This window comes from Drosophila guanche, unplaced genomic scaffold, assembly GCF_900245975.1.
Source record: "Drosophila guanche unplaced genomic scaffold, DGUA_6, whole genome shotgun sequence".
In the NCBI taxonomy this organism is placed as follows: domain Eukaryota; kingdom Metazoa; phylum Arthropoda; class Insecta; order Diptera; family Drosophilidae; genus Drosophila; species Drosophila guanche.
In genome coordinates, this window is record NW_022995746.1 from 1,934,918 (window position 1) to 1,950,253 (window position 15,336).

Consider the following 15,336-nt stretch of genomic DNA (forward strand, 5'->3'; position numbering starts at 1 on the left):
AAGTGCTCCTAAGTCTATGTGTGCATTAGTCAGACGCTTAAGAAGCTCAAGTCCATTTGTTGTGAGACAAAAAAAACGTATAAGAAATCTAGAAAAATGTAAATCCTCCAGTCTGTTAAGAAATGCTTCAAAGTCGTACCTTTTGTGTCTACGAGATCACTTTAATCTACATATTTATGCCCTTTATTCTGTATTTAGTTTGTATTAACGGAGAACAAGCTGTCGCACATTGATGGCCAGGCATTGTCATTCTTACTGCAAATATTAATATTCAAAAAAGTCGCAAAAGCAGACTCTTTTCCTTCAAAGTTTCTTTCAGCTTTAAATGCCTTCAATCCCTGCATACCCGAAGCATTTTCAAGACTTCTTTTCCAACTGCTGGCATTTGTATATTAGCGCGCCAAAAAAAAAACACAACACAGAGAAGTACTATACAAAGATCTGACTTGAGATCTGTTCAATCCACAGCTGAATGTCCTTAGGCACTGCCCACACCCCTGCGCTGCCGCTACACTCTGGCTGGAACACTTCCTCCTTTCGACTGACGATTTGAGTTCCAAGTTCCATTCAGAGTCAGTGACTCCGTTGCGCTGTCTCTGTGGAAGTTCTGTCGGCTGTAATTAACTCAGCTGGATGGCTGATCTTTGACTCTACGACTGACTGTCTGGCAGGCAGGCATCGAAGGAAGAGGACAAAGCGTCGAGGCTGCACATGGTTTTTGTGTACAAGGCTTTTACAAGGGCACACACAACACACAAGGAGCAGCAAAAGTTCTTCAAGGAATCAAAATCAAAAAGTCTTCCACGTCACAGGCATTGTTCGCGGGGGTCTCGAGTGGCAGAAGCAGAGAAGACTGCTCTCAGGCAGACTCATTCCAACGAGTAGGATGTATTTATGTATGTATTGTGTAGCTCATATGCTGATCTTGTAAAACCTTGCGATTTCCATTGTATGTGTGTCTTATTGACATGCCAGAACTACTCTGCCACTCGACAGGATCTGCGATTGCTCTGCGATTCCCATTCCCATTCCGACTGCTGTTCCATTGTTACCCGAATCTCGAGGCGGAGCGGAAGTCGCTCTTCTCGCAAAAGAAACCCCCCGAAAACACACAGAAGCAAAGGCAAGTTCTCAAGTCAAACGAGACAGAGACAGCGACAGCGACAGCGACAGAGAGGGCTAGGGGGTCAGGACCATAATTATAGCAAGGTCAAACCGTTAAGATTTGCCGTTGCCGATGCACAGAGACACAGAGTGGAGTGGAATGTGGGAAGGGCGTGAACAGACAAAACGTAACTTAATACGAGTGAAAGCTGCAAGGAGCTGCTGTCTCTCACATCCTTGTAGCACGCGCCCCTCAATTGGGAAGTGCAATTTGCAATGTGCAGCGGAAACAGACGCTGCAGGCACAAAGATTTCCTATCCTTTGGACATTCCTTCGTGGCTTCCTGTCTTGGCACACTTTCGCGTGCATCTGCCAGCGGCGGGCAAGGGTGGTTTACTCGCAGATCAAAGATCACTTCCCTTCTAAAGGTGACCTTAACTATGCCCCGCAACTAATTGGAAAATGTCACTCACTTGAAAACCCTTTTCCCTGTGAGTTTTTCGCCACAAAATTTGCGACTCTTGCAGCTCTTCAGGTAACTTTTAATTATTAATCTTTCTCCGCTATATTTTTGCACTTCACTTTTTTTAATTAGCGTGAGAATTTGACTTGTTTTTGCACATTTTTGTGAGCAATTTCTGAGGTTGGGTGGTAGGGGGAATTTTGATTTATCAAGAAGCCTCGGGAGCCACGAAGTGCATTTTGCCGACGCGTCGGAGCAACAATCCAGAGACAAAATTGTCACAAAACTAAGCCTTGCGCTGGCCACTCCACAATTGATTGCCTTTCTCAGCTTCTAACTACTAGACAGGGCTGCTCTGGCGCCTCGTAATTGTTATATATTATTTCTCTATACATCAAACGTTGAAGAGAAAGAGCGAGCGAGCAGCGAACGCGTTTCATTTCGGTGACAATACATAAATAATAGAAAAAGCTGTGGGAGACTCAGAAGAGGCCTCCGAAAAAACAAAAACAGAAACCAAATGGAATCTAAAGTACGTGTATGAGTGTTTGAGTGTATTCGTTTGGCACTTAGGATCGTCGTCGGCAGTCGTTGCTGCCCCGACAACAGTCGGAGTCCCAGTCCAACCGCAGAAGCGATCGAAGCATGGAGCACGGAGCCCGCCTGCCTGGACAAAGCTCCAATTGCCCCAGTGGAAATACGCGTGCAGTGTACTCTGCACTCGGCCCTGATATCTGGAGCAAAGCAACCTACTATCTATTCTCCAATAGAAACAACAACACACTAAACTAGATGAAACACACTGAGAGAAACGCAGGGAAGGTGGCTATGTCAGGGGTGTAATGTGGCCTCATCCAGCGATGAATGAATGGGTTGACATATCGTGGAATTTGTTGCTATCTTTACAACTCCTTATCGACTGACTAACAAGCAATATTCATAGTTTATATTTATGGTATTATCTAACTGAAATTTGGACTTTGACGAGGAAGCAACAAAGAAAGACTTTGTATCATTGGAGGGGTGTAAAAGGGAATTTATTTGCGAGGAAGATGAGTCAATGGAAGTGAGACTTAGAGCAGATTATTGAAGCTGATTGCATGGCAGGAAAGTTACTTATTTGTACTATTTAACCCACGTATAAATAAGATTTTCTACATCTACTTTTTGTTGAAATGAACACCACACACCCTGCCTTCACACATGTTGCACCATTCCCAGGAACTCCCTGCCTTTCGGATTAATATCACTCGAAAGAACACTTTCTGTGTATATCTTTCTCCCGCATATTGAATCTCCCCACTGACCGCAACGAGTATTCCATTCCATTGCAAAAGCATAAATACAATTGTCAGACAAGTGGCCACACTCATAAACAATAGAACAGTGACAAGATACTGACAGCAACGACGATAAACCCAAGCCAGCTCATATACCATGATCGGAGACAGAGGGACTGAGCAGACCAGGCAGACAGACCAGACAATTCTCATATATAATACTCATAATCGACTTGAAACGTATTCCAAATAAACGACGATCTGTTGACACTGTCTCTGGAATAATCGGAAATGGGAAGCCCTGCCTTGTCTTGCCTTGACGTAACTTTGTTGTAAACAAAAGACAAAAACTCGACTACTGGGTCGTTCAGATTAAGCTGCTGGAAAGCCACCCAGAAGGCGAGGCAACTTTGTGGTGTGGATATGCATGTGATTCCCATTGAATTGGAGATGGAAAGAAGGTGAAAGTCGAGTCGTTGGATAAGGAAAGAAGAGCCCAAGAAGAGGCTTAAGCGGAAAGAGCCTGAAGAAGCTGGGGCAAGATTTATTCGTTGATTTTGAGAGATTTGTATTCCTTTGACAGGAAACCCATCCATGAAAGCAAGCCCCACAAAAGAACAGTCCAGCGATCTGACCACTCTTTCGCGGCACCTTGTCATGGCAATATAAAGTATACGCCTGGTATAACTTGGCCCATGGCTATCATTGACTTCTATCTGGAATCTAGACAACAAGGTCTTACCGTTGTTGCTTATTTGTCTGCAATCGAAGCGACAAAAACACTTTTGCTTTTTTTTTGCTTTGCTCGGACAGTAAAACGTCGAGCTGGCGAGTGTGAAATAGAATCGATTCGAATCGGGAATCGAAATGGAACTTCGTATTGAAACGAGCAAATAAATGTCAAGCGTTGCGTGTGTATTCGGTAATAAATTGTCGAAATTGGAAGAATAATTCGGGTGGGGTTGTAAATTCATAAAAATATCAGGTGCGATGCATGTGCCGTCTCAGGCTCGCTCTTTCATTGGGTCTCGCTGATGATAATTTGTCGATGAAGCAACGCAATCCGAAATAAAGACGAGCGAGAGGCAGGCGCACAATAAAATTATAGTGGGACGTGTTTCCACTGATACACGTAGATGATATCATCAGGAAACGCATAAAGATCGTTGGCTGGTGTGGGGGTTTGTGTGCCTAACCCATATTTGGGGGTCACTCTCTCTCTCTCTCTCCCTCTCTCTCTCGCTCTGGAGCAGATGAAAAATTAAAAACAAAATTCAAGTAGCTGCAGGGGGAACTTCATAAATTATTGCTTTATAGGGTATCCAATGGCACGGGCCATAAAGCACACAAGAAAGCCAAAAGATAACCCCAGTACAGCCCAGACCTAATCTTGATCCCATTGCTTATCTGGCGTTTATCTGTGACAAAGAAATAAGCACAGAGCCGGACAAAGCTTGTGTCTACTGCCAAACTTTGTATCTGTATCTGTGGCATTCGATCTGAACAAGTTTACACCCCCCCGAAAAAAATGAACAACTGCCGCATAACCCGTCACCCAATTGAAGTCAGGTCAGGACAGTACGAGTCTTCTCGCCACTATCTGCCCGTGTGCTATAAATTCTACAAGTGCGACACTTTTATTTTGATGTATTTATGACGCTCTAATGTGTTGAGAAAGAGAGCAGCAACAAACACAGAGAGAGTGAATATGGATTGGTCTTCGGAGTCTTCCACTATCAGGCGTACCGGGGCGAATGCTGTTTTATGATCCTATATATAGCCGTTTCTTGCCTAATTGAATGATATGATAGCAAAGCAGGTTTTAGAAAATATTTTAATAGCTCTTAATACAATCGATTCTCAGGTCATAAAAACAAAATGCTGATACCGATAGCAACATTTTATAGGAGAGTCCACAGAGTCGACTTCCACTGACTTGAGTAGCCGCGGATCATGATAGTTATGATTGCCCTGACTATGATGGCTAATGGATGGTCCCCTCCACTCCCCTTCGATTGTGCACAACTTTTGGGTTATGGCCGCACGGACACGGAGACGAGCGATTAAGGGGCGAATTTTGCAATGAATTTTTCGTTTCACTTTTTGTTTGTTCGAAATTTATGCGCTGCTATTAAAAGTCTTAAGTAATCTTGGGACTCACATTCGCATCATCAGAAAACTTCTTGCAGAAACATTTAACAAATATTTTCCAATTTCTACTTTAGTCTTCATTTTTTTTACAATTTATTCTATACGCTTTTCCATCAGCTTCTATCTGCTTCTGGCAAATGGGTTCAGCTCCTCTCTTGAGTATCCCATCCATTGCATTGATACATAAAATATATTTTTACATATTCGATTACTGCCTTTTCCAAGAAATCGCAGCAATTGTCCCACAGGAATTGAATCTTCAGAGAATATATCGCAATTCTGAGAAATCTGCGCTCGTTGCTTGCATCATTTGTAGTAAAATATTCCTAGCGATATAGAAAATGCCATTAGGAAATCCGGCAAAACTTTTGTTTAACGACATTAAAAGTAATCAATTTGGTGCGGAAGAAGCGTCATCGACAGATCGTCTGCTGTGCTATATAACAAAGTGATCAGCATTCTATAAAAAGGGATTTTTGCATAAAGTGTGACTAAACTTGGGGAGCAGACGAGATATTGGACAGCAGTCTGAGCAGAGTCTCAGCAGCTGTCCAGACAAAGGGAACTGTGTGCTGGGAATACCAAGGAGTTTTCACTCCTTGAACCTGGTTTAAACTTTCGGGGAAACATAAGACTTGCTTTAAAGTTTCTATAAATCTAAGTGAATGCTGAGAAACTTCTGTGAAAGCCTTAAGGAAAGCTATCCTAAGTGCACAACCTCCTGGCACCTTTACCAAATTTCTCTCCCAGCAACTTCTTCTAAAACCTTTTACTACCGAATGTTTCTCTTCACTTGGAGATTTATTTTTGTTTTATTCGCATCGCAGTTGTTCAACTAATTCGAAATATCTGAGCGAGTGTTTCGTAATATGTCATTTGGTTGAAGCTCGTAATAGGCTCGTAATCAGCATCGCCTGGGCTGGGAAACATTTTACATGCAAACATTTTCAATGTCAGTTGATTGCGGCTGATGTCAGGCAATTGTCATCATCCGTTTGCCTTCACGCCCAGATACACTCAGATTCAGATCCAGCCCCATCCCCATCCCCGGCTCTTGCTAAATGTGTGTTTCGAAACTTTTCGACTGATAAACTCGATGACTGAGCAGAGCTCCGACTTTGGCCTGCTTCGGCTTTGCATCTGCTTAAAAATAAACCACATCAAAATGCTTTATCTGGGGCACAAAGGAACTGCGAAGAATGGGCTACAAGTTCGCATTTGTTTCCCCCAAAAAAACACACGCAGAAATAAGCGAAAAAGTCAGTAAATTGTACGGAGAACAGAACTGCCTCAGAAAACTAATTGAAACAGATGTGTGGGGCTGGAGATATTTTAAGATTAGTTAGGGCACTGGGCACGAGCTGTGCCACGGGTTCGCTGCAATGGAATGTCCGCCTTTTTGGGCTGGGTTATACAAGATCTTGCGTCTCCAGGGATCGATCCTCCGCAGAGAACAGTGACGGAGATTGTGGACGGCAAGGAAATGGTTCTCTCTATGGCTCTCCAGGGGCCCATTTCCAGATACATTTTGATAAGTTTTATTGGCGTTTTGTTTCGCATAATGATTCAACTCACTCAAAAGTAATGAAAATATTGCATCAAGTGATTGCACGTACTCCTTGAGGTTCAATTAAAAAGATTTTCAAGTGTAGTTTTGGGAATATTTGTGTTAAATCTAGAAATATTCCCACGTATGTGGTTTATTTAGTTTTTCAAACATTTCAAACACTTTTCAACCATTTCAAGCAACCATTTCAATCACTTTTTGTGGCTATTGTCCACGCTGCAGGTTCAGTCTACAAAGTATTTGTGGGTATTTTAGCAAATTCGAAGTATCAGGCATTGGTCTACTCATCGAGGGCTACCACCTAATTGTTGTATTTAAACATTTCACAGTGTGAGCTGACTGAATCCTGGAATTTACTTTGCTCACTTAGGACTTAGAGGAGACAAATGTTAACCAATAATCTCACTCATCCAAGTACCATCCATAGCCTCCACAATCCACATACACTTATAAATATATTCCCCCCAAGCTTTCCCTCCTCTACTCACCCTGATTATATTTCCTAGCAATCGCTTTGGATCGCATGATAATCTCCAGCAGTGACGTCATTAAACTAGAGTTGTTGCTGCATATCCATGGCCAGAAATCGAACACCAAAGGTAAATGAAATCCTCAAGAGTAAAGAAGTTCAAGCCCACATGGGCCATTGGGCCATTGACATTGACATACTCTCACTCTCTCTCTCTCTCTCACTCTCTCCTCCCAGGGGGCCAGCACACATCGAGTAGGGTCTCTCTCTCTCTCTCTCTCTCTCTTTCCCACACACTTGGCACTCGAATTTTCTCTCTCTCGCTCTAAACGTATATCCGCAGCAGTCGAAACAATTAGAAATCACTTTGGCAAATCAACAAACACAAAGGAAGTGCGGAAAAGTCCAGGCTGCGGGGCGACAGGGTCCAGGGCCAGGGTTCTCGGACACAATTTCATTTGCATACTGCCGCGCCGAGGGGTGGCTTATGGGGGGGTGTTTCCGTGGGCTGTGGGGGGAGGGTCTTTAAAATGTGGTCAACACAACAAAAAATCTTGGCAATGTGTTTCTGTGAGCCTTTTTTTTGCCTTTTGGGTTCCTGGCGTATTGGCAAAAATCAAACAAAAACACTAAGGGAAGGCACTCCGAAGAAGACTCCGATTGAGTCTCCGTTTCCGATTACGACTCCGAAGACACAGCCCGAGCAGCGAGCACTCCGACGGTAGAAATAAGTTTGTTTTTGTTGTTGTTTGGGAGGAGATCTGCGGAGCCACTTGCCACTGCAAAAACTGCAAGAACTTTTTCTCGTACTGTTGCTCGTCTCGACTCGTGCCACAACGAGTACTGCCTGTGTACTGGGTACTGGGGAACTCTTCTTGGCACACACCTGCCCGTCGAAGCTCCTCAGACGCGACTGACGACGACGGGGCCGACACTGACGACGACAACGGAACGGAATGGAGCAGCGGCGAGACTATGCCGACTATTTCGTCTATGCCGCGTTATAGTTTTATTTTTTGTTCTCTCCCAAAGCCAGACCTCGGGCTAGAGTCAGCCCCAGAGCCACCTGCCCAGCCACGTTCCACAGTTTTCAATTTTCCTTTTTTCCTATGCACGAAACAGAAAAAAAAAAGTTTTTCTTTCAGGAGAAAAAAGCGCGCGGCGCTCAACGGAGACTGACTACGCGACGGGTGGGCGGAGGGACGTCGCTTCGGGGTGGTGGAAATTATGAAGGAACGAGTGGAGCAGCCAAAAAAGGAAGGAAAAACAGAAAACCAAACCACCAACCAACCACACGCCGCACACACAGGTGCAAGCTGAGGCACGTGTTGTTGCTGGACTCCCTATCTGTGCGAATGGCTGAGTGCGGGCAGCGAAAGGACACTAACGACAACGGCACACAAAAAAGGCAACGTAATTCATGCAAATGAAGTCACGCAAGTTTCCTTTGCTAGTTCCCCTACCCTCCAGGGAGCCACGCGGGTTGTGGCTCCAAATAAGAGCTCGAGCACTGCCCATCCAATAGGCATTGACCAGCTTGGAGTGTGGGGCCTTGGAGGAAGGCGGAGCAGTGTCTGGGGTTGGTGGATAGTTGGTTGGTGTGGGGATAATACAGCCTAAGGCCTACTATGGGTAATGACAATGTTTCAGGCATTACAAATGGTGCAAAAGATTAGGGAGGAGAGTTAGGAAGTGGAATAACTAAATGTTGGATGATCATTTCGAGATTATTGACTGCTGGAGCTAGAAGAAGGATTTTAAGTGTTCCATTGATGGAGTGAACATATTATTTATGACTTTAAAAGAGTAGAATAACTATTCAAGAACCAATCCTAACTTGAACAATATTTTTCAATTGATATTCTGATGGTTTTTGGAGCAAGAGTTGATTAGATTTCAAGCAATAATATTACAATTTACGGCATATCTCTTTCATGAAACTGTTACCAAAAAAGACACTCCTTGGCCTGTACAATTTATTCGAATTTTCATTCTCCCAACATTGTGTAGATATACGCACCCGATAGAGTGTTACAGGAGCTACCATCCCCCAAGAGTCACCCCCTAATCACTCCCTTTGTGGAAGTCACCGGCGAAAGTCCTTCGCTTAACCTTGTTATCTAAGTCATCTATCTATATGGCTGTTATTAAAGCCCAGCCGGGGCCATGCACATGCCAACTACTCCTCTGTTCGCTCCGCCGAGAGGCACAATTTATGCAACACCCACACTATTAGCCACCGTTCCCCGCTGCCCACATAAGACCACCCTCTGACCAATGGGCAGGCAAATGGCCACCCCCCGTCAAGTGGGCAGTGTCAAGTGTGTGTGGGAGAGTGGGATATGAATGGGATTGGGGGGGGGGGTGGGTCGCTGCATTTGTCGCACTGCTCAGTCCGCGTGTCAGTCGTTTGTCATAGGCCCGACAATGTCGGACGTTGTCGTCGTCCTGGCCTGTCGGCTGGAACTCTTTTCAAGTACATGCAATCAATATTTTGCTTACATTAATTATTCATGCTGGCAGAAACAGTCTGACTCCCTCATCCCCTAGAGCCTGCCACCTGTGTTCCACTCCTCTCTCACTCTCCTCTCTCTCTCTCTCTCTCTCTCTCTGCCAGCAGTCTGCATAATATTTTAGCCTTTAGTTGCGTTCCAATTCCAGCGCATTGCTCGCATTTTTTTCCTATTACCAGACCACTGGAAAATACAGCAGAGGGAGAGCGGAGTGGGAGAGCGCGTTTGGAAAACCTCATAATAAAAGCAAGTCAACCGTGGGAAATACATTTGTTTTTGTTCCATCTCGTAAAATATATGCGAAGATTTGTGCAGTCTTTTATTGATGGCTGTGGCCCGTGTGTGCTGCTGGCCATTTTGGGTCAGCTTTATGGTACGTATAATTGGCCAAAACGGATGGATCTTGGTAGCCAAATGCGCTGTGGCATATTAATTGCAGTTCTTATTGTTGTTTATCTAACTCTATGCACGTCATTGGGGCGCCACATACACAAAAGAGCGTGGAAGTACATTTTTCTATTTATAAACACACTTGATCTTGTGGCGGGAATATATTCGGTTTACATATTACACAGAGAAGCCATCACTTTTGAGATATTTCCCACAGAATTCAAGGCTAATCGCATGTATAGAAGGGTGAAATGTGTGCTAAGAATAATACTCTGACATCTACATATTCACAGAATAATATAGTCGAGCTTCCGCAGAAAGGAAATTAAATCATGTTCTGTGTGCGACCTACTTGGCGGAATATGCAAAAAGATAATAAGTAGTTCCCATGGTAGGAGCAGGGGCTACGACGTGGGAAAGACTAGGGATGATGACATGGAATTATATGTGGAATTTTATCATTTATATTCTATAATTTTCTTGCCTTTCTGACTGATATTCAGCTAAAATTACTTGATTTCTCCTGCTTATTTTTACCCCCTTTCTGACCCAAATTTCGGCAGTTCTCGTTCCCTAATTAAGAGCTTAAAACACACACAAAATTGTGGTCATAAAAAAGGGGCACTCGTATCGCGAAAAGTGTCTGCAAAAGCCATTTTCATTATCCAAGCCAAGAGTTTCCCCATTAATTTTCCCGAACGGCCAGACACACAGCCACCAAACACCCACACTCCGCAGAGGGGTAGAGCGGAGTGTGGAGAGGGTCCAGCTCCAAATGAAATAATTTCCAGGCGTTCATTTAATTATCAGGAAATTACAAACGCTCTCAAAAATATATTCGAAAGTGTGTATGTAAGGGGAGACACAGAGAGAGAGAGGCAGAGGGAGAAAGTGGGAGAGGTATGAGTATGAGGTAATCGTGCAGCAGCAATACCCTCCCCAAGGCATCCAACAGACCAAAACCCTGCACACTCTCCCTTACAGTCGCAGTCCCACACTCCCGAACTCCACACCCACTGTCACCGTCCAGCCCCCAGATACAGCCAGTGTGCCCCAACCCATCCACAGCGACATCATCATCATCTGCCTGCCCCACTGTGCACTTACACATGCAACAGTTCTGGCACACACCAGCGCACCAGCCAATGGCGCTCAATGGGAGCCACCATCGCTGCTTTTGGCCTTCTGCCTGGCTGTCGTCTCCCTTATCTCTTTGTTATTATCTCTCTCTCTCTATCCTCACACCCCACCCCAGACAGCCACACAGAGCCCCACACAGCCTGAAGAACGAGGAGAGAGTTCTGTCTGTCATTCGTTTGTCATCGTAAGACGCTTGCGACGCGTCGCAACAGCCGTCCGCTCTCTTCTCTGCTGTCTCCCACTCGCGCTCTCGCTCTCGCTCTCTCGCTCTCTCTCTGTTGCGTCTGCGCTTTCGTGTGCTTGGGGTGGAGCTTTGTCAGGCAAGAGAGAGGAGCCAGAACAGAATCTGGCGTGCCAAATTCGCCGCGACGAATTCGTCTGGCTTGCTTGTTGCACCTTCGCCAAGAGCGACAGAGAGAGAGAGAGGGAGAGAGAGTTTCTGTTGCTTTTGGCATTTGATTAATGAAGTGTGTTAAGAGGCCAGCCACCAGCAGTACTGCGTGGGGGTCTACCAAGGACAATGCCTGAAGAGGTCCTTGACTGGAGGTTAAAACAGTAAAAAACTTTTGCCACTGCCTGCTTTTTACTCGACTCTGCGCTCGTTTTTGTCTTTTTATTTCTTGCTGTTGCTCTTCCGCTTTATTTTTCTTCGCTTCTTCTGTCCAGCAGACAACTCGTAGGCGTGGCCAACATTTGTCGCCGTTGCTGATTCTGCCGCTGCCGCTGTCTCAGTCTCTGTCTCTGTCTCTGCTGCCACTCTCCTCGTTATCATATCTATCTCTCAGTCGCTGCTCATTTGGCGTGCGCTCTCTATCTCCCCGCCTGTGGCCATCTCGCTCGCACGCTCATCTGTTGCTGTCGCTGTCGCTGTCGCTGTCTCTGCTGCTACTGCTCGTTCGCTCTTTCGTCTGCTGGCTCTTTCGCTTTGACCAACGGCACACGCATACGTATACGTAATGTGCGCCAAAATGTGTCGCCACGAATGTCGTTGGTCCACTGATAGCGACGACGACACTGGGCAGAGAGACAGCAGCAGCGACAGAGCGACGCCGCAGCAGCGGAAGAAGCAGAGACAGCCAGCAGTGGCAGCAGCGGCAGCAGAGGACAGCCAGCAGAGGGAACAGCAAAAACTTTTAGCAAAATGGCGTTTCTGGTATATAGAGAGTGAGGTAGAGAGAGGTGAGAGGTGGATCCCCAATCCTCATCGTTCACCCATAGCACAGCTCATTATGAGTCGCTTTTGATACCCTTTTAGAGGGTATTTCAGGTGCTCAAGTTGACTTTTTGTTAAGATAATCCCAGCAAAAGGAAACTCCAAATTTATTTCTGTATCTAAAACCATCTCAAAGTGTATTCCCACCTTCGTTCTACCCAAAAATTTCTGTATCTAAAACCATCTCAAAGTGTATTCCCACCTTCGTTCTACCCAAAAATTAAGCTCCACTCCGCCTATCACTCACTTTCCTGCAGATATCTTCGATTCCTCTTCCACTCTGCCTCCCTGTGGCTGTGGCAACTTTCTTGTGGCTTGCAAAAATAAACAAAAAATCGACGCGAAATAAGAACAAATAAAAACCTTTGCCACAGCAGCAGCAGCAGCAGCAGCAAGAGCAGCAGTGGCAGGCTCCTTCGTTGTTGTTGTTTCTGGTGCTGCTGCTGCTGCTGCTGCCCTTTATGGCCTCCAGCTGCCGTGGCAGCCACACCACTGGGTTTTATGTCTTCATTAACTGAAAAAGTTATGGGCCGTAGCTGCAGGAGAACACAAGGAACGAAGAATAAGAGGAGCACAAGCCTGACCACAGCCAGCCATCACTGCCCCCAGCCCCCCGTCCATCCATCTGTGCGGTAATTGGACTGACGGTTGACAATGCTACAAGTTCTCCACTCACTCACTCTCACTACTGTTTCAATTACCATTCCCCCATGCCCCACAGCTCCATAGCAGAGAAGACCAGCCAAGAATATTCTGTGATCTGCGTCATGGTAATCAGTTTGAGGCATGTGCAGATTCTAAGTTTACAGCTGCCAGCGAGACTGCAAGAGAGACTGCAACACGTTGCACAGTGGTTAAGGTGAGGGATTTTGTGCTGAGTAAAATATGTGTGGAAATTATTATTAAATTACCATCGTAAAATATGCATAGGAATATGATATGGATATAGCCATTCAGAGTCTGATGCAATATTTTGCTTGGAAATTATATTTATTTTACATCTTTTCCATAAGTTTCCATAAATTATTGAAAAAGTAATGCTAATGGTTCTGGTAAATTTTATAAATTTTACACACTTCATACCTCCATAGATACATAATTACATACATACGTACATATTTACATTCATATTTACATCAAATGTACGTACACTAAAAGTTGTTTTATCTGCTAAAATTACACCCCCAATCTACCTTCACAAACACTTTTCTCCTATCCAATTCTCTGAATCCCAAAGACTCACCTGGCAACTCACCTCCATCTAGTACTTTTCCTTCCACAGTGCAGTGCAGACAACAACAACAACAACAACAACTTCGCACACGTTGCGTTGATAACTCATTTCACGTGTCTAGATAGTATTACTGGGTAGTACCCCCGGCATGAGTCTGCTGCTGCTGCTGCTGTCGCTGCACTCCAGTTACTGCACATCGTTCGGGTGACGTTCTGAGATATTGTTTTATTTTTTTTTTTTTACTGGTACTCGTAAAAGTCAGTCACAGTAGCTGTCGTCGTTGTCGTTGTCGTTGTCGTTCCTCCTCTGCTGGTCAAGTCATCAGAGCCAAAGCGTTGTCGCTGTTGTCCAATATTGTATGGTTGATTCCACACAGGTCTCACTAGTTAACTTCGCTCCACTGATGCGCTTTTTTTCAATTTGTCACGTACGCTGGATTTGTGCAATTTTCATCTCATTACGGCTGTGTCTCTACACTGCAAAGAGACCCCGAGAGACAGCGACACTTACAGCAAAAAGATACTGGGAATGAGTTGGGGTTCCTTGCCTTTGGCTTACTCCTGATTTTTGCAAGCGACCCACTTAATTAGTATTTATGAAATTCATAGAAATTTTCACTTGTGCCCTCCTCTAGCATGTATAATCTGTGGAATTTGTCGAGTCCTTTGCTGTGGCATTGCATGTGCTTAGTCAATCTAATTATGCATTAGTTGGCCATTACTTTTGCGATGTCCAGCCAAAATGTTTCTAGGTTAAGATATATTTATGTGGCACGGGCTAGTAGGTGCTTTTGTTGAGGTCTCTTTTATGAGTAATCCAAGAAGCGGTATAAAAATGAATATGGGATTACCTACAGTCGAGTTAGGGCAACGCTTGAGTGGGTTTTTAGGGCAAGACATAACTTTAGCGACACATTTTTAATGATTATTTGATGCTAATTGGACTTGCACAAAACAAAATACTTTCAGGAGTACAAATTGTTAGAATCTTGATTCAGATTGATGTGTTTTCAATGCCAGATATTGATTGGAATTATGATTATTGTGAGGTGTTCTACGGAGCAACTAAAACGGAAATAAATGTGCACGAAAAGCATTGAACTTTGGGTCTAAAAGCTATAATGGCATGAAGAAGATGACTCAATATTTTAGAGATATTTTGTGCTCCCTTGATCCTTTAGAACAATCTCTTCAGATCCCCAGCTCTTGAACACATTTACGACACTATTCGCTGGCTCCAAGCTCTCTGGCGCTGTGGCAAAACGTGAGCGTGGCACATTTATCAAGAACCCCTTCCCAGCACACACTCTTTGGTAGGACCAAAAATTGTAGTAAAGGCAATAATAACTTTATGTATTTGACCTAAGCTCGAGGGCCCAAGAACAGGAGTCGACTCCGAGTGGCTTCCACTATGATAGAAAATTGTGTCACGACAGGAAGCGAGATAAGAGCGTAATTTTCTTTCAACGTGCACGGGCAACGGCCAACCGAAAGAGCTTTTCTTGCTTGATTTTTCGTTATTCCTTTTTGAGTATGGGTTATGGCTATGTGTGTGTGTGTGTGTGTGTGTGTGTGTTAGCCAGGACTTTTGGTCCGGATGTAAGCTATCGTGGTTACCGTTAGTCATTTTCAGTGATTGTTCAACGTTGGACGTTTCCACGTTGTCGTCGTAGCCGTCGCCGGCGCTGCCGTCGCCGTTGGTTGACTTTTAATGATTGTCACGCTCCCGATTTCTCAATGCCCCTCTCTCGCTCTAGCTTCTGGCTGCTCTCCATTGGGTGTCCCTCTCTAGCCGCTGACCACAACAGACAG

The 15,336-nt window shown here is 44.7% G+C and overlaps 1 protein-coding gene across 1 annotated transcript in view; it reads right to left on the bottom strand.

Annotated features, from left to right (window-relative positions):
• Nucleotides 1-7,287, bottom strand: part of LOC117581878 (transcription factor hamlet) — a 32,538-nt gene extending 25,251 nt beyond the window's left edge. Inside the window, exon 1 of the mRNA XM_034269344.1 lies at nucleotides 7,055-7,287. Within this exon, the coding sequence (XP_034125235.1) occupies nucleotides 7,055-7,115 (61 nt within the window). The 5' untranslated portion in view covers nucleotides 7,116-7,287. The remainder of the gene's footprint in view (nucleotides 1-7,054) is intronic.
• Nucleotides 7,288-15,336: the final 8,049 nt, after the last annotated feature.